General features: G+C 45.8%; 1 protein-coding gene across 5 annotated transcripts in view; it reads right to left on the bottom strand.

Moving 5' to 3' along the window:
• The window catches only part of gwl (serine/threonine-protein kinase greatwall), a 441,324-nt gene that overhangs the window by 264,959 nt on the left and 156,684 nt on the right, over positions 1-19,681 (bottom strand). For all 5 annotated transcript variants that reach the window (XM_055075653.2, XM_055075651.2, XM_055075650.2 and 2 more), the window contains exon 6: positions 1,578-1,666. In XM_055075653.2, coding sequence (XP_054931628.1) covers positions 1,578-1,666 — 89 coding nt within the window. The remainder of the gene's footprint in view (positions 1-1,577; positions 1,667-19,681) is intronic.

Here is a 19,681-nt window from a genome sequence, read left to right as displayed (position 1 = left end):
ACAGGCTGCAGCAAAAGATGGTGCTACAGTAAACTGGTGTGCTCCAGCATCCAAGGCTACTACCTCAATAAAGTCCCATGTCATGGCCACTGGACGACACACTGCCCTATTCCAGCACATCATATCGAAACCTTTCTCGCTGTAACATCTCCAAGAGCCAGATCAGGATTTCAGACATCAAATACATTTGTGCCATCAATAGACAGTATTAGGCAACTGTCACAATTTTGCAATCTGGCAGTTCCAAGATCTTAAAGTGGCACAAGGCGCTTAAAGGGACACCAAATGCAAATACTAAGTCAACGTGGACTGTTAAGAAACCATTGTAGAACCCTCGGAGCGCTTGTTTCGTCCCAAGAAAAAACGAAGTTTACGAGAAAACTGCATCTGAAAGGTTCGCATACTTTTAGCGCGATTCAAATTGCTTGGCCCAGAGCAGGGAGTGGTGATGTTGCATATGCCATCACTGCTCTTTACTGCCGTCAGGGAGTAAAATGACATCCGACTGATGGTGCAACGGCTTTCTGTGCAAAACGCAAATGCGGAGCCATTGGGAAACCGAGCCAAGATAGAGCATTGGATTTATCACTGCAGCTGCTCTTGGTCAAGTAGCATGGACTGTTCGGGGGATCCCGCGACATCACATAGACGTGGCATTCTCTGCTACTTGCAGTTTGTGCGAGTTTTGTGAGTTAGCAAAACCAGCACAGCACTATGTGATAACAAAACTACTGAAATGTGAAATCACAGCCAGCGCAGAGAGGAGAAAACGAAACATTTCGGCCGCCTGCATCGTTGCCAGGGGTAACACCATTGAGTTCTTTATTTTTAAATATAAAATAAAAGTAGACAAGTAGCATTTTCTTTTATGTTATAATTTAAAACAATTATCTTTTTATTACGAGTGGTTGAGTGCTATTGACAGAATTATAATGAGGAGTGCCTTTGTCATTGGGCTAATACTTGAATGTCCCAGGGGAGTCTCTAAAGCTGTCCTGCATTTACCTCAATTTCTAGATTAATAAAGCTCTGGTCGCATTAACATTAACACCATAGATGCTCTCGAGCACTGGTCTATGACTTTAGCTTGACTGAATATTTACCTTTAGTGTCCCTTTAAACGAGGGAAGACTAGATTCTGACAGCACATGTAAATGACCAATAAAAGCACGTTGTTGTCAGTATATCTAGCACGTACAGACGCAAGCACAAGAAATGGACAGGACAATGTTGGTTCATCACAACACTCTTAACACTGGGTTTGCAACGAGGTTGCACTTGCGTGGCTGCCTACATAGACATCCTTGCAATACTGACTGCATAAGTTCTCTTAAGATGCGAGGTGGTTTGCCTTACAAGTAAAAAAAAATATCTGCACTAAAAATGTACAGATATTTCACACAAGACACTTGTTTCAGTCTAACCAAGAAATTTCACGAGTTTCACCCTAGGGTGAGAGATAGTGTGAAACTGTTTTTGGATGTTCTAACTTGACATACGAGATATTCAAGTATTTCTTTCTTTCTTCAACCTAAAAGGAATGAGTGACAGACACGCAATAAGAAGTGTGCACTCACTGTGCTTCCGCTCCACCTGTGAGAGGCCAAAGTCTGTCAGCTTGACATGCCCTTCGGCAGAGATGAGCATGTTGTCCGGCTTCAGATCCCTGCACACCAAGGTCCCACCCATTCATTAAAAAAAAAAAGACCAGCCATGTTGAAAAGTGGGCAAGAAGAATAAGGGGAACCAAGGGCTTGTCACAATGTCAAGAAGCCAACGATCAATAAAGCCAGGGAAAGCATTGTAGGAATGAACTGTTCTTTCTTATTCAAATTTAAAAGTCAATAAGGAGAAGGGAAATTTATAGCAGATATCACAGATGGGAGCTGAACCCACATCCTGCTTATTAGGCATGTGATGGAATGAAATGGAAAGTTTATTTCATCAGAAGAATGCAATATGAAATAAGTGGTGATAGACGCATTGAGATCCATAGCCATCGACTAATTGCAGATCCATATAATGCATATTCATTACACTGCAAGATCCATTGACAAATATGTGCTCTACCACTTCCATTTCCAATATGTGCTCTACCACTTTGAAAATATGTTGCAAAGGAGTTATGAACATGATCACCAAAGTATAGTTCACCACCTTACACAAGTGTGCTGTGTGTCAAGCATTTACTAAACTAGGCGTAGCAGGACAGTATTAGCATCACCAAACTAGCCCCTTTCAGCTTGCACCTACTAGCTAATTCACGCAGAATATTTTAGTAGGCGCTCTACAAATGAGCTAGCACACACAACGTTAGGATGGTGACAGTAATACAGTTAGGCTATGATAAAGAATCCAACCAATGCTTTCTGTTCCCTAAAGCTGAGAAGTTCTGGCAGCAGCTCACATTCTCGCGCTGCTGTCACAACATATGCAGCACACAGAACATACTCGCAAACATATAAATTGTTTGATTTTGAAGAACGCAGTTCACAAGACAATCAGTGTTATGATGTTATCGCTCAGCACAAGACATGCATTTCTGTGTAGGAAGTTTCTCGAGTGCTATCACTGGTTCTATCCATTGTCCATTGTCACCGAGCCCGGTGTAATCAGATTGTTAAAAAAAGTTGTGCAGTTTTAGGTGCCAAAATTACGATCTGATTATGAGGCACACTGTAGTGGGGGCTCCGGATTAATTTTACCCACTTGGGGTTTTTTAATATGCACCTAAATCTAAGCACACAGGTGTTTTTGCATTTCGCCTCCATTGAAACGTGGTCGCCGTGGCTGGGAGTTGATCCCGCTACCTCACACTTAGCAGTGCAACACCAAAGCCACTATGCAACCACGGCGGGTGTAACCAGATTGTATACATGACACAAATTGTGTAGTGATTTCTGAAAGGTACACTGGCACCAGCGATCATGCTGAAACCTTCGATGAGTCATGTATAAAAGCCGACATGCTTGACCAACAGATCATATTTTCTATGGCTGACAAATGCGCTCACCGCTATCACTGTACTGGGCACAGGTTCACCCTGTGCAAATAAAGTTCGTTTCATGACTTGCTTTGTGCCACTGCAGTTATTCACTATAACGACAATGTGACACCATGCAATGTGCTCAACTTGCCTGGCAGGTGGCATCCAGTGTCACAAAGCAGTAGTGCCACCATACCAATTGTGATTGTGCTTCCTGTCCACTCCCATTATTGTTTATCATTATTATCATTTACCACAGATACCATATGCTTCCTTCAATGCCATGAATTTCTACAATACATTTCCAGTGCGTTGAATCAAGGAATACTGGTTCTGTTTGGGCTTCAACAGGCTCCAATTTAAGTTTTACCTCTTTCCCTACCATGGGGAAAATAGGTATTTTTCTTAGGTTACGCCGTTAATTGTTATTAACGAGATGTATCTCATAAAAGAGGTATAAATTTCCAAAATCAAAATTTAGGAACAACACGGGGAAGGCGGGAGATGGAAATTCAAGACGAACAAAACGAGAACAAGGTGAAAGCAGGAGCCAACGTCTCGACAAGTGGACTTGCCTTCTTCAAGGCGACATATGCTTTCTTCGCCACAGTATATATAGGTGGGGTTCTTCTAAAGGGGAGAGGGTGTAAGGCGGGTGGGTGCGGCAATGAGCGAAGGTATGTTAGCGTGTCAAATTGAGAATAAAGGAGCGCTGTGCACAAGGCCAGTGACCCGGCCGTCTGACAATCACGTGTCAAAGTCCGCGTGTTAGCCGGTGTGTCAACGGCATCTGACATGCGGGCTGGAAAAAAAAGGAAGAAAAAAAAATAGCTAAGAAACTAAACTCGAGTGTTGTTGTCTATAGCTTGAAAGTTAGCATAGCGAATAGATTTTTTTTCAATTTCTCCTCCTTCATGGCCTGTCCTGCACGTCAGCCAACAATTTGTTTATTGAGCTCAAGCTCCTTCAAAAAAGCGGCGGCACACTACCTTTCTCGTTCATTCCTCGATGCATAGGACCTTTATGTTCTCATCCTTCTACTGCCGCGCGTTCCCTCCATGGACCATTTGATGTATCCTCTTAGTCAACGTCCGATTTTTCAGACTCCCTAGGGGCCGCGAAAACCTCCAAAAGTCGGGCAGTTCGAAAAAATGTATGCAAGTCTCTAACTGCCCTTATGGGCTGAAATCGCCACAGGCACATCACAAAAAGTTCTAAAGGCCTGCCAGTACACTTATTAGGCATATCGGTGCTCCCACTGTGATATGCGATGGCGGGTGCACGTGTTGCATACTGCGTCCCGTGACAATCCGCCTCTTTCATTTGCCTGTGTTGCCCTCTGCCGCACGCCGCTGAAAACGTTTTGGAAGGGTCCCGGGGCTTTCGGCGGTTGATTTGTGTGCCTGTGCCCACGTCGAGTGCGCGTCAGCGTTTCGTGGATCGCGAATAATTATTAATGGCTTGTTCGGGACAGCATGTCGTTTCTGAAGCCATGTCGCACTCAATGACTACTTGGTGAGCAGGCCCGAGTGCGCTGTTCTGCAAACAGTGCAGCCGATAACGGCAGGCTGAGTTCCGTTTGGCGGCATGGCTGCCTTGGAATTTGTCACTGATTTCTGCACTTGGACATCACTTTCGTATTCTTTTTACAGATTATTTAGACGTTTCGCATATTCAAAAAGTCTTCAAGCGCAGCCTTCCACGTGGGATTACATCGACATCTACAGCCGCAGGTGGTTGCATGTTATCGTCAAATATTGTTGAAAAGGTCCACCGCGGATATGAAATAGTGTCAAAATGTAGCAAAACATACATACCTTTGCATATGTGCCATGTTGTTACACCCTTAGACTACTCAATATGAGCGGCCGAAGCAATTAAACAACGGCAACTGTGATCGAGATACATATATTACGGGTATTAGAGTTGTAGGACGATCCCACCGCTGTTACCAGTTGTAGGAGTTGTCGGGCGATCTCGCCGCTGCCACCGTTTGTAAGGGTTGAAGGTCGTAGTGAGGAACTTGGGAGGAACTAGGCGTACAGGGTTTATTTGCACTATTTACAGTTGAACATGGGATACATTTACACAAACTAGCGTGACTCCCAAATGAAGCCCACAAGACGAAGCATACAGTAAATGAGCACACAGTTCACGAGTACATTGACAAGCACTGAGCACGACGACGAGCACGGACCAGCGCACACTAGCAGCCGACAACAGCCGTTTTTAAACACTGTGTTCCCGATCCCTAGGTGAGGCAAAACGTTCGACACATCGTAAACAAGCCGCCTCTCTGCGGGACGGTTTACACACACACGTACGCACTTTCACTGCCCTTGGAGCTGACCTTCGCAACGCGGCCGTCGTGTTGTCCATTGCCCTGCGTCCCCATAGCCAGGTGGTCACGCCCGACCCCAGCCGGCGCCTCTAAATTCCAGAGCCGCTGCCCATTGTCTGGCTTCTTCAAAGGCTCGTGAAAAGGCACCGCAAGGCATCTCCTTCCAGGAAATCCCCCTGCTTCAGTCGAACCGTGAAGGCGTTGGCGATTTCACTAAGAATAGCTAATCGCGTTTAGTCATGCGGCGCCGAGGGGTTGTTGACGCGGCACCTCGCGGCCCCTACGAAACGAGTTACGGCGGTAGGTGTTACAGGCTTCCATGGTATCTTCGGGGAAGCTCGCCACGCTCGCAGCTGCAGCTGGCTGCGAGAACTTGCATGTCGCCACCTCGGCAGGCCATTCCTAACATGGGTTGTTAACTTATTCTCACTTTTCTTTACCTCAATCATACTTACAGTTTTAGCGTGACATAGATCATTATTACAGAAAACTGTGCTCGCATAAGTGCTTATTTGTAGGGCATGTCCTCTCACAGAAACGCGCGGATGCCATCGCTCACACGGCGTTGGTATAAATGAGCGAGGCGGTTGTTTATGCTACTGTATACCGAATACACCGTCTCTTGTTTGCAGCTTGACGCAGACGTGAACAGTGCATCTCTGAAATTGAGAAATGTATCGGAAAAGCAACACGTACAGGCCCACCCATATACGTAGCGAATGCGGCCGACAGCCTACAGGTACGGTGACGTACAGACCTTGGCACAGCGCTGTGTCGCCGCTTACCACTTATTGTGTACGCGCCGTGCGAAGTGAAGTGTAGCTGATTCCAAATCACTAAGGCCAGAATTGAACTACCAAAGCAGCTTCGTTGGACCTAACTGCTTACATTTCAGTTCAGGTCCGCCGGTAGCGAGTGCACGAACTCGATGGTGCCAGGTTAACCTTTGCTGAACAGGATTGGCATTGGCTCAAACTTCGTGGGCATAGTGAGAGGGTTAATGCTTGTGCATTTCAACTTGGTAGGCATGTATGACTCATTTTGAGCACGACTAATTATATATACAAGCAAAGACGCTGTCGCTATTGTGTTGTCAGTTCGGCGGCCGATCGCACGGGGTTCGGTCGAACGATGGTCGGCTCGCTGATTTTGCTGGTGCCTTCGATATAAAAGCCTGCCGCAGTACAACTCGCCCTCGTCGGTTGCGTCGTTGTCGACCTGGTATGATAAAAAGGTTTCAGTGATGCACAATAGTCGGTTAATCATTGGAGTGAGCATCTTGTCGGTCTCGTATCGACCCAGTGTTGCCACACCCTACGAGTACGTTAAGTCAGGAACGCGCTGCCACTACCAGCAAGTGAGGACCGACGCTGCAAAAAGACGTCAGCAACGTGATGTACTTAAGTATCGCCCAAGTGTAACGCGCGGGTTTTTCGTTAAATTAGCGAGCCATTCATGAAAGGCGGCAACTACCAGGCTCACGGTGCAGTCCGGACAACTCTGACGATGCCCTGGCCGCTTTCTCTTTTAAAGTGGAGTTGCGGTCTCAGGCTGCGCACGTTTTCGGCAACCCACCGACGTCGAGCTACCAGTAGAGTTTCAATGCGGTACACGGCACGAGTGCTTGCAGCAGCGCGCGTCCGAGCGCTTTTTTTTTTTCGGGGGACTTCCCGGCGCGCGGCCGCGCGCGCGTCCCTTCCAAAACGTTTCGCGACTAATCCGCTAGAGCAGGGCGCATGCTCCGTCGCGCCATGAAAGAGGCGGATTGACCCTTCTCACGCTTATGCTTCACCGCAATATTTTCGCGTATGCTTCACCACGTAACACTTCTGTACTGAGGCGAAGGTGACTTTCAGAAACCGGCTTTATCCAACGCACCGTGCTTTCCGAGCTTCGAAGCCCTGAAATCGCTATGACCACAAAGGCAGAGTCGGTGCTATTGCTGACAGCAGCGAATTCTTTCAATGAAAAACACGGCACCGTATGGTAAGAAGCTTAATAGCAGAGTTTCGGGGGTAATCTGGCGCCACCGTCTATGGGAGTTTCTTAAGGGGGCCCCGTGCCGTCATGGGAATGACGGTATATGTTGTGGTGAACACAAATATGCCGCGGATAAGCCGCGGTGCTGCCAGCGCGGAACAGAGCCGGATTGACCCTTCCCACGCTTATGCTTCACCGCAATATTTTCGCGTATGCTTCACCACGTAACATTTCTGTACTGAGGCGAAGGTGACTTTCAGAAACCGGCATTATCCAACGCACTAGCTTTGAAATTTAGTGTTAGAAAATCAGGTGTTATTGTATTCAATGAAAACAGTGAACAGACAGTGGAGATACAGGGCCAAGAAATACCTCGGGTAACAGAATATAAATACCTTGGTATATGGATAAACGAAGGCAATAGATATATGGAAACTCAGGAAAAAACAATAACAGTGAAGGGGAAGATAAATGCAGCCATAATGAAGCACAGAGGGCTATGGGGATACAATAGGTACGAGGTCCTCCGAGGTATGTGGAAAGGGGTAATGGTTCCAGGACTTACTTTTGGAAATGCGGTTGTTTGCTTTAAATCAGGGGTACAATCAGGACTCGACGGGAACCAAAGGTCAGTGGGTCGCCTCGCATTGGGCGCTCACGGGAAGACTACAAATGAAGCTGTGCAAGGGGATATGGGCTGGACTAGTTTTGAAGTGAGGGAAGCTCGCAGTAAAATTGAGTATGAAGAACGGCTGAGGAATATGGAGGAAAGTTAATGGGCTGGGAGAGTGTTCAGGTATCTGTACAGGCAAAACATTGATTCACAGTGGAGGAAAAGAACTAGGAAGCTTACCAGCAAGTATGCGGCTTGTGGGGTGGGCAACACAGCAACAAAGAAGGTCAAGCGGAAAGTCAGAGAGGCTGAATTAATCTCATGGGTGGCGGCAACGGAAAAAAAACCTGCCATGAGTTACTTAAGAGGAAAAAACGAAATTAGGAAAGAAACCATTTATGATAACTCAAAGGGAAGCTCATTACTTTTCGAAGCGAGATCGGGATGCCTTAGAACACGCACCTATAAAGCGAGATATAAGAAGGAAGAAGAAGCATGTGCTTGCTGCGGTAAAGCTAGGGAAACGACGGAGCATATTTTATTAGAATGTGAAGACGTGTACCCAGCGGTCGATTTAGGCACCACTGGCCTCCTTGAAGCCCTTGGGTTCAGCGGGAGCAGTGGTAAAGCAAACAGGTCCGCAATAGACATCAGTAAGAGGCGATTGGAAGACTGGTGGAAGAAAAGCAGGGAAACGACAAAAGACAGAGACGTACAAAAGCACAGTTCGCAATAAGGGATCGGAAAATTTGGACGTGGTAGTGCATAGTGTTTTTTTTTTCATTGGTTAACCTAGGTAGGATATTAGGCAGCATAGTAGCAAGAGCTTGGTGGCGCAACCCACCGCCCCGTTCCAATGGGGACGCTCATAACATCCATCCACCCATCCATCCATGCCACCACGCCTCGTTTGCTGCCGAGGCAACGTAGGTGCGGCAACTCTGACGTTGGTGCGCTGCGCTTTTCACTGCGAAAGCCTGTCTCTGAAGGCTGAGAGCAGTTTTTGCTTTAAAACTCTACTGGCTGGAGACAATCTTACCGCCTTGGCATTATCCGGAAAAATCCTGGACTGAAACAGCGCTCGGCGAAACGTTTGACACGTACAACCAGGTCCAGTTTGCTAAATTTTTATTCGCTTATTCTTTGTGGTGAACCGCGAGAGGGCTTAAGCAGAAGTCATATTGACCGGCTAATGTTCAGCGAGGTACCCAACTTGAAATAAGCAACGAAATTTGATGCGTTGGCCACATTACGTTGTTGTGATAGAACGATCGAGTATGGTCCAAACTCATTGTTGCTACATGGAACCTTAATTCTGATCGAGATTTTATTCGACTAGGGGCCAGTCGATTGCGATCACGCATCGCGATCGCGGGTGAAAGATATCGTATACACCTTCATGCTGAGTGAGCACTCAGCCATCTCTGTGCAGGTGGAAAGACCGAGTAGTGGCCCCCATTGTCAATGGCGAGCAGAACATCTAACCCGGAATGGCGTCGCATATAGGTAAAAGACAAAAGCAGGGCACTATCGCTCTTTCCCACCACGGCTTCCGTCTTCAAAGATCGCATGTGACGATCAACACAAGCAGTTGGAATAGGACACACTATTGGTGTATTTTATTTGCAAGTCACAGCTAGCCTGCTTAATACATAAATACTTACGCAGGTGTGTATGAGCTAGCGCTTCCCTTTGTAACGGAACAAAAGAAAATAGTGATTGTACAATTGATGGAATTGTACAACTGCAGGTATTTCTGCAGGCAAGTTCGTCCGGGCAAAACAAATATCTTCTCTCTCCGCAGGTGCTCATACAATTTTGGGCTTCACATTCTCATTAAGATGCATTCAATAATCCAGTTGTGGTCATACGTCATTCCCTTTACAGACCTCCGTCGAGCAGCATGAAAACAAGTCCTTACAGCGAGTTGCTGCTTTTGGGGGAGGGACTTAATTTTAGCTTCGACTGCAGACTCACTTAGCGTCTCATTCTACGCCTTCATTAGAGCCACTTGCTGCTGCGCACGTGCCAGTTTTCTCTTCGCTCTTTGCAGAGCACGAGAAATGTTACTGCTTTTGTTTGGTTGACTGCATGCTTGCTTCCTCTTTCTGCGCAGCTTGTTCCGAGTAAGTCTCCGCTGGTATTTGCATTGAGCACAGCTCTCCCCTTCAGACTCGGCGGTCAAGCGACACTTTTCTGCAAAATACTTCCCCATGAATGATATGTGCTTTGCCGAATCAGGTTTCAGGCCACATCCGCCACAAAGAACCTCCAATGCACTGCGCCTAATTAGTTCTTCAGCTTCAACTATTGTTGTAAGCACGTGCTTGCTATGTTCTTTTCCAATAAAATACACTGTAGTGACCACAGAGCTGCTTTCAGGCATCAAGCTTCCAAATGTTAGCATTCTTTCTATATACAAAGTGGCAAAGTTATTTTTTTTCCGCTTGATAACGTGCGTAGGCTACAGAGCCAGCAGGTGCTTCATATAGCTTGGCCCAGGTTTCAGGAATACAAATTGAGTCGAACAGATGGTGATCTTTAACAGCAATACAACCCATCTGCTGCTGCAGGCATGAGTTCTCACACGGCTCTTCTGTTGCTGGCGGCTCGTCGGAGACATCGTCGAGCATGCTTGACGCTCCATCGCTGACACCTGCACCGGCACTGCGCTTTTGCCGTTTAGTGGCAGGTTGGTCACACAAGTTCCTTACTTTTCGTTTCGATGTCTTCTTAGGCAGAAGGTATTTCGGATAGTTGTCGAATACCGTTGGCACTGCGTCAGGCATGAGACGTGGTCTGTCTCGGGCGAGCTCGTTGACAACACCGTTCACCGTCACTTTGAATGTTCTTTTGATATAGTGGTCTTCAAAATGTTTTCGCAGACAACACACGCTGGAGTCAACTTGCGGTCCTGTCTTCTGATCAGCCGCTCCCACGCCGCAAGCCGTGTTGGGTCCGAGGGCACACCGAACATGGAAGCTTTGTCCGGATTCGACCGGTAGCCACTCCGACAGAGCGGCACGAAACGTTTTTTCCCGGCCTTGATGCTTTAAGTTTAGCATCATTAGTTGCTGTGGTCTTCCCTCACATGGAACAGCGCGGAGAAAAACGCAGGAAAAAGCACAGATCCGACTAAAATACTATAATACACACCGCACACGACCAATGCAACTGCAGCGACTGCGGCATGCCCGGCAGCGACGGCACCTTTACGATGAGCAGCGCCTCTCGCGGCCAAAGTTGGAAGGCATCGCGCGCGCTGCCACCCTCTCCCATTGGGAGAGCGCTCCGTACGATACACTAGCAGTGTATTCTAGGCACTATATTAGTGGCGTCGCTCGTGTTGGCTACTGGCGTGGCTAATAGCGGCTGTGATGCCTTTTCTACATGGTGCCAGCTGGTGCCAGCTATGCACCATATTTATCATTTTCAAATACTGGCGCGTTTCTTAAAATCCTTGAATCTAAGCTGACCCTAAAGTTTCGAATATGATTATTTGAAAGAAACTATCAACCTAGATTTGAATATATACACTACATGGAGAGCATGCCGGTTATGGTGCAATTCAGTCATTGAGTGAGACCATTTGTCTGAGGGTGATAGGCAGTTGTGACCTTGTGTTTTGTGGAACATGAGCGGACAAGGTCATCAATGACACGGGGCAAAAAGTAGGGACCACAATCGGTGAGCAGCTGACAAGGATCTCCGTTATGCAAAATCACGTGATGGAGAAGGAAGTCGGCAATATCAGTAGCACAGCTGGTGGGAAATGCGCACGTAATAGCATAACGCGTGACATAGTCTGTCATGACAGCGACCCATTTGTGCCATGATGCTGATGTAGGGAAACATCAACGCAGATTGAGGCCGACGCAGAAGAACGGCTCTACTGGGACGTCAGCAGGCTGAAGAAGGCCGGCAGGAAGTTTTGGTGGCCTCTTGCATCACTGACACAGTTCGCAGCTGCCAAAACACTTTTGTCAGAGTGATAAAGCCCAGGCCAAAAGAAATGATGCAGCACATGACCATAAGAGCGCGTTAAACCAAGATGGCCTGCTGTGGGCTCGTCGTAAAGCTACTGGAGGACAGTAGAACGCATGTGGGAGGGTACCACCAACAAGTGCTCAGGGCGTTTGGGGTATGCACTGTGGCGGTAAAAAGTTCGCTATGTAAGGTCAGAGGCCCCCCAGAGTTGAGACAGTTGATGACAGAACATCACGCCGGATCACACCGCTGTTCATCACCAAAATGGAGTTTATGACAAAACATCATGCCGGATCACACCGCTGTTCATCATCAAAATGAAGTAACTCTGTGATAAAAAGAACACAGGCAATGGTGTCAGGGCTGGTGCTTTCAGGTGGATCAACGGGATATCGGAAGAGGCAGTCCGCGTCCTGGTGTAATTGGCCAGACTTGTGCACAAGGAAAGATGAGTACTCTTGTAAGAGCAAGGCCCAATGTCCAAGATGGCCTGTAGGATCTTTCAGTGAGGAAAGCCAGCAGAACACATGGTGGTCAGTCACTACCGTGAATGGACGACCAAAGAGGTACAGCTAAAATATGGAGCTGGCCCAAAGAAGGGCAAGGCATTGATGTTTAGTAATTGAATAATTGTGCTCTGAGGCAGAAAGCAGGCAGCTGGTGTATGCTATGAAGCAGTCACGACCATGCTGGCGCTCGGCAAGGACGGCTCCAATTTCGTACCCACTGACGTCTGTCCGAACTTCCATAGGAACAGATAAGTCGAGGTGCACCAACAAAGGAAAAGTTGTCAGAAGGCGGACAAGTGCAGAAAAAGCATGAGCTCCTTTAAGGCCCCATAAGAAAGGCATGTGTATCTTTCTTAAGAAGTTCGGTGAGTGTATGGGCGATATCAGCGAAATCTTTGACAAAGCGACAGAAGAACATAAGTCAATGAACAAGCAAACGTCTTTGGTTGAGGAAAGTACAGGGAAATGCTTCATGGAGAAAATTTTCGCTGAGTCAGGTCGGATTCCTGCAGCGTTAACAAGGTGCCCAAGCAACGTTATTTCGTGGTGACCGAAGCGGCACTTGGATGAGTTGAGCTGAAGACTGGTGCTATGGAACACCTGGAGAACGGCCAGCACATACTGAATATGGCTGGAAAGTGTTGAATAAACAATAACCTCATCTAGGTAACATAAGCAGGTGGACTATTTGAAGCTTGAAGGAGCGAATCCATCACGCACTCAAATGTGGCTGGCACATTACATAGTCTGAAGGGCATAACTTTAAATTGGTATAGCCCATCGGGCGCGACAAATGTGGTCTTCTCACGGTCCTTAGGATAGATGGCAACCTGCCAGTAGCCACACCGCAGGTCAATGGACGAAAAATAACTCGCTCCAAGGAGGCAGTTGAGGCCATCATCTATTTGTGGCAATGGATGTACATCCTTCTTAGTGATCTTGTTCAAGTGTCTGTAATCAATACAGAAATGCCAAGTGCCATTTTTTTTCCTGACGAGCACAACTGGAGTGCCCATAGGCTACTTGAAGGGTCTATAATGTCTTTTACCACCATCTTGTCGACCTCTTCTTGTACCGATTGCCCGTTCAGCAGCAGAAACAATACAGACAACAATGAATACGGTTTGCGTCGCCGGTGTCGATTCGATGCATGACAACCATTGTCTGGCAAAGTGGGCGGTTGTGGAAGTCAAAAACATCCTGGTACGATGCTAACACATGGAAAAGCTCATCAGCGTGCACAGGTGGAAGGTCCATGGCTATCATTTTGTCGAATTCACTGGTGGGCAAGCTCATGGATCCTGCTACGCACATAGGATTTGAAAGGGCTTCAGATGTTAGCATGGAGATCTGACAGTTGTTTAGGGATGACAACGTTGGAAGCACAATTCCAGAAGGTAGTACATGTGCGCATAAGCCAAAGTTGAGCAGAGGCAGATAAGCTTCATTGTTGACAAGAAGGGAAGCGCAGTCACGGATGGCAGAAGACTAGGTGGAGTGATAAGATGGGGAAATTTGCGGGCACTAGTTGAAATCGGTTGGCGCAGGACAGGTGTAATTGGAGATTGCAGGGAGAAGCCTTCGTCCTGCAGTGGACATAAAATAGGCTGCTGCTGCTGATGATGATGATGATGCTGGCGTTGACAATTTCAACAACTGTGTGTGGTAGGGTCACATTGTGTGCCAAGACAACATCAATAATAGGGGATGCAAGCCTCGTCAGCGGCAGAAGAGGGCACCAAAAGAACATAAGTAGTGGATTGGGGCTGCAATCACACTAACTCTAGAGTACAGTGAAACCTTGTTAAACCGTAGTTGGCCGGAGCTCGGAAAAAGTATGTACTACATAGTAGTACGGCTCAACCGAAATAGCATGAAATCGCCCAGTTACCTGTCAAAAACTGAACTCAGGGACTGCAGCAGAACTGATAGTTGGGCGAGTTGGTATGAATTCATAGTAAAATATTTTTTGCGCACAATTGACAAGGACACAGTGATGGGGGACACACGAGCACTTACTCACAACTATCTTATTTTTGGAAAGATACAGAACATATATACCCCAGCTATCAGCGCTGAGCATGTGCAACAAGAGTGGTCAGTAAAACAGAAACAGATTAAACACAGATTAAGAAGGTTCAACCAGTATTTAAAAAAGCGAACTAATTTTCAGTGATTACAACCGATGGTTGGCTAATGCATCTTTCAGCGCACTTTTTGATATGAAATGCTTCTGCGATTTAACATGTTAGTTTATTTTTATCTGAAAACAAAATGTCAGTGTTAAAAAATATCGGATCACAATGACATAGATTGCAGTGGTTCGACAAGTGCGAATTATTTTCTTTACCAAGAAAATTGCCATAGTCTTTCCCAGGCCTTTCTTGCCTGTGCTGCGCTGGTCTGCTCCTGCCCGGTCAACGTATCATGCTAAGAAAGCATGAAATCCCTGATTACTCCGTATCTACAGAGAGAAACCTGCAAATGTGTATTGACATTGCTACAAAGAAGTGAAAGTGAATCTGCAAAGAAATGTCATGACCTTCAATGCACCAATGTATTCGACAGTGACACTGACGCCATCCAAAAAGCTGATATAACGAACAGGCCCGAGGACAGTCCTTTCAGAGGGGCACCGGAAATGTGCCTTATATTCATTGCCATTGCTTTTTGCAAGGTGTGTAACAATTTCTCATTGTATATGAAAAAATAAGTGACAATCTGCTTTTAGTCTCGTGCCCACAAGTGTTCCCTGTGCTTGTTGGCAAGTGCTTGCGAGTGCGAGTTAATCAGTACAAACAAGTTGGTAAAATCGACACTACTTCATATATCAAAATTTCTTTATATTAAGTACAGACACCAACTGAATTTTCTTACACTGAAGGGGCTGTAACAACTTACGGATTATCGAGCAATAAAAAAAAAAAATGAATGTCAATGACAAAAAAAAATTTTCATTTCATTGAATTTGAGAGTCGGTGACCTTAGATGTGTGCTGTGTCACATTGGCGGCAGGAAGCGAAGCATTCGCGTCCACTCTGCAGTGGTGGCTGATAGTGTCGCCCACAGTGGGATGAAACTATCAATGCACCGATCACACAGTCCGACCAGTGCAGCATCAAAACACATCTGACGCTGCGATAAAGCTTCTCTTTAAAGTGCATGAAATTGAGATGACTTGTCGTTCACTGCCACCACATTTGTAGTAAATTTGCAACACTGCGCACACCCGTCATGTCTGAGAAGTCAAACAAGACCCTGTATCGCATTGGAAATTCGGGCAGCCATTATGCGTTGTTTCTAGCAATGATTCCATGAGTAAGTAAAGTCAGTTTTGCTCAAAAGGCACAGCAATTATAACGATAGCAATGTATTAGACAAGTAACGAAGGTTCATGCAGCGATGGCGTAGAGGTAGAGCATCCACCTCGCGTGCAAGAAGACCGTGGTTCGAATCCTGGTGCCACGGAATTTTCCACTGGACTAAAAAAAAACATCCGCGTGTTGATAAAATTGCATAAACAGGCCTGGAGTGTGGCCTGATCCCAGTGACCAGAACCAATAACGCCTTCCCTCACCAGAGCAGGATTGGCCAACCTGGTGCAGTACTTGGCCACAACCTTCTATATGAATACAACAATCAAACCCGGCCCTCAGGCCCAAGCAGCTGCGAAGCAAGTGGCCACGGCAGCAGTCAGACCTGCGACGCAACCGAGGATGCTAAGAATATCTGGATCCGGAAAAGCCGCCAGTGGAATCTGAACCTGGCAACGTTTAACGCTAGAACGTTATCTAGTGAGGCGTCTCGAGCAGGGCTACTGGAGGAATTGGCGGGCAGTAAATGGGACATAATACAGTTCAGTGAGGTTAGGAGGACAAAAGAAGCATATACAGTACTAAAAGGCGGGCACGTCCTGTGCTACGGGGGCTTAGCAGAGAGACGAGAACTAGGAGTCGGATTCCTGATTGAGAAGGATATTAACATACAGGAATTCTATAGCAATAACGAGAGAGTGGCAGGTCTTGTTGCGAAACTTAATAAGAGGTACAAATTGAAGGTTGTAGAGATCTACACCCCTACATCCAGTCATGATGACCAGGAAGTCGAAAGCTTCTATGAAGACATCGAATCGGCGATGGGTAAAGCCAAACAAAATATACCATACTGATGGGCGACCTCAATGCCAGGGTAGGCAAGAAGCAGGCTGGAGACAAGCCAGTGGGGGAATATGGCATAGGTTACAGAAATAGCAGGGGAGAGTTATTAGTAAAGTTTGCAGAACGGAATAATTTGCAGATAATGAATACCTTCTTCCACAAACAGGATAACCGAAAGTGGACTTGGAGGAGCCCGAATGGCGAGACTAGAAATGAAATACGTAGACTTCATACTATGCGCTAACCTTGGCATCATACAAGATGTGGACGTGCTCGGCAAGGTGCGCTGCAGTGACCATAGGATGGTAAGATCTCGAATTAGCCTAGACTTGAGGGGGGAAGGGAATGAACAAGTACATAAGGAGCCGATCAATGAGTTAGCGGTAAGAGTGAAAATAGAGAAATTCCGGATCAAGCTACAGAACAGGTTTTTGGCTTTAACTCAGGAAGAGGACCTTAGTGTTGAAGCAATGGATGACAATCTTATGGGCATCATTAAGGAGTGTGCAATAGAAGTCGGTGGTAACTTCGTTAGACAGGATACCGGTAAGCTATCGCAGGAGACGAAAGAGCTGATTAAGAAACTCCAATGTGTGAAAAGCCTCTAACCCTAAAGCAAGAATAGAACTGGCAGAATTTTTGAAGTTGATCAATAAGCGTAAGATAGCTGACATAAGGAAGTATAACATGGATAGAATAGAGCATGCTCTTAGGAACGGAAGAAGCCTAAAAGCAGTGAAGAAGAAACTAGGAATAGGCAAGAATCAGATGGCAAGAATCAGTATGCATTAAGAGACAAAGCCAGCAGTATCATTACTACTGGTAATATGAATAAGATAGTTGAAGTGGCTGGGGAGTTTTATATGAAAGCAGATGAAAGCACTGCGAACAGAACTTCGTGAAGATGTTCGCAGTATGGATCACATGAATGGCGTCTTTGAAGACATTCGACAGAATTACGACGCCATCAAAGCGGAAAACGCTGAGCTGAAGGATGAATATAGTAAGCTACGCGCTGAACTCGATGGAATCAGGAAACGCCTTGCAGACGCGGAGTCTCGTTTACAACACTCCGAACAATATTCAAGGAACAAAAATATCGAAATTAAGGGTATAGTGGAAAGCCCCAATGAGAACGTAACAGCTGTTGTTTGCAAACTTGGACAGCTTTCCGGAGTAAGCATTGCACCAGATGACATTGAGGCTTGTCATCGTGTTCATGCTAGAAATAAGCCAGGCTGCATTATTGTACAGTTCACGCGACGACAGAAGTGGGATGCCCTGCTTGAGAAAGCAAGAAAACTTTGTCTCAAGAACAGCATCTTTGGCAATGAATCGGCGTCGCCTGTCTACATGAATGAACACTTATGTCCAACACTAAAATGTCTCTTCAGAATGGCTTCGTCTAAAAAGTGCGAAAATGGGTGGAAATACGTATGGTGCCGTAATGGGACGATACTTGCAAAAAAGTCGGACGGATCAGAGACACTTGCCATAAGGCAGGAGTACGATCTGGAAAAGATCCAATGAACAGCTCTGCATGCTTATCGAGTACACTTTAAAATGAAGCAATATTTGACAACGGATTACGGCGCCACATTAGTAACAAAAGCGAAGTTATAACAGAAACTGCTGAAACCAGTCAGGCAGTACTAAATCAAACACACAGATGCAGACCAAGACGTAAACCTCGCAATATTTTTACATTTACTTTTGTTGAAACATTGTCTAATAGATATGAAATCGGCACTTGCCAACGACTGTTATCGTGGATGCATTCAAACATGAGGACAGTTTCACAAGCTGTCATGTTGTTGATACCGAGTACAATCAACGAAATGAGAGGGTCAGTACACTGTGAAGTCAGATATTCGATGTTATTTATCGTTTTGTTGACGAAAATGCAGATAACCTTTTTCATGAATTGGCAGACATGGCGTAGTCGCTCATGCGTGGTAATAGTGGCCGGGACATTCTCGTCAATATGTGTTTTCATTGAGCAAATGCTAGACCAAAAGTGTTGTTTTTCTCGTCCGTGATGGCTTCATCGACAAATGAAACTGCAAGACTGATGCAGTTAAACGACTTAACGTTGACTGAATTTCAGCGATGCTGTAACTGTGTCCATCTCAAATTGAGATCCAGTCGCAATAAGTATGACGACGTTGAATGTTTTTTTAGCGAGGTTAAAATTATCTTTGATATTGTGATGTTTGCAGAAACGTGGTTTACTTGTAAAGAGGATGTATTTGAAATGCAGGGATATAAGTCTTACTTTGTAAACCGCTATCAGGAGCGTGGTGGAGGCGTGCCTATTTTGCCCTCAAATGAAGTGCATTGCGAATTACTATCTGAATATTGTTGTTCTACTCCTCATTATGAAACACTTGTTCTCAAATCACGGAAGTTTTTATTCTGTGTCTGTTATCGCCCACCTCACAGTGACATTTCCTCATTTTTTAGCTTTTTAGATTTGCTCCTGGAATTTGTTAACTATTATAAATATCAAATAATTTTACACAGCGATTTTAATATTATTTACTTGCAGATAACCATAATAAAGCTGCCTTGGAGTCTCTCTTAGATATACACAATTGCCAAAATGTAATAACTTCACCAGCAAGGCTGACAACAACAACAGAAACTCTTCTTGATCTCTTCATTACAAATGTTGATTTGCACCGTGTGCACTCTGCTATTCTAAACTACTGCCTCAGTGACCATCTTCCAATATTTATTTTGTAAATGAATGAATGTGCGTGGTTTAGTGGCGCAAGGGCCAGATATGGCCAAAGAGCACCAAGACAGTGTTAGTGATTTCGCGGTGGAATGGTGAGTTCTGTGAAGAAGATGTGACTTGGCTGTAAAGGGGCCTAAAAATAGTCGCTGTAAAGTGCGTAAAATCTACGTGCTATAATATTATGGCGATGAATAATGACGAATACTATGAACATTAAAATCCATTGTAGAAGAATGATGCAAAATAGAAAATATTGTCACGTATACCCTGCCGAAGTATACACGCTGAATGGGGATGCAGGCGTTTGTACTTCACGAAACCTAACCGTTGACGCGCGATGCCGAGACGAACCTCGTTCTCTTCCTCTT

The sequence above is a fragment of the Dermacentor andersoni genome, chromosome 2 (genome assembly GCF_023375885.2).
Source record: "Dermacentor andersoni chromosome 2, qqDerAnde1_hic_scaffold, whole genome shotgun sequence".
Lineage (NCBI taxonomy): Eukaryota > Metazoa > Arthropoda > Arachnida > Ixodida > Ixodidae > Dermacentor > Dermacentor andersoni.
This window is presented reverse-complemented; position numbering and strand designations above follow the sequence as displayed.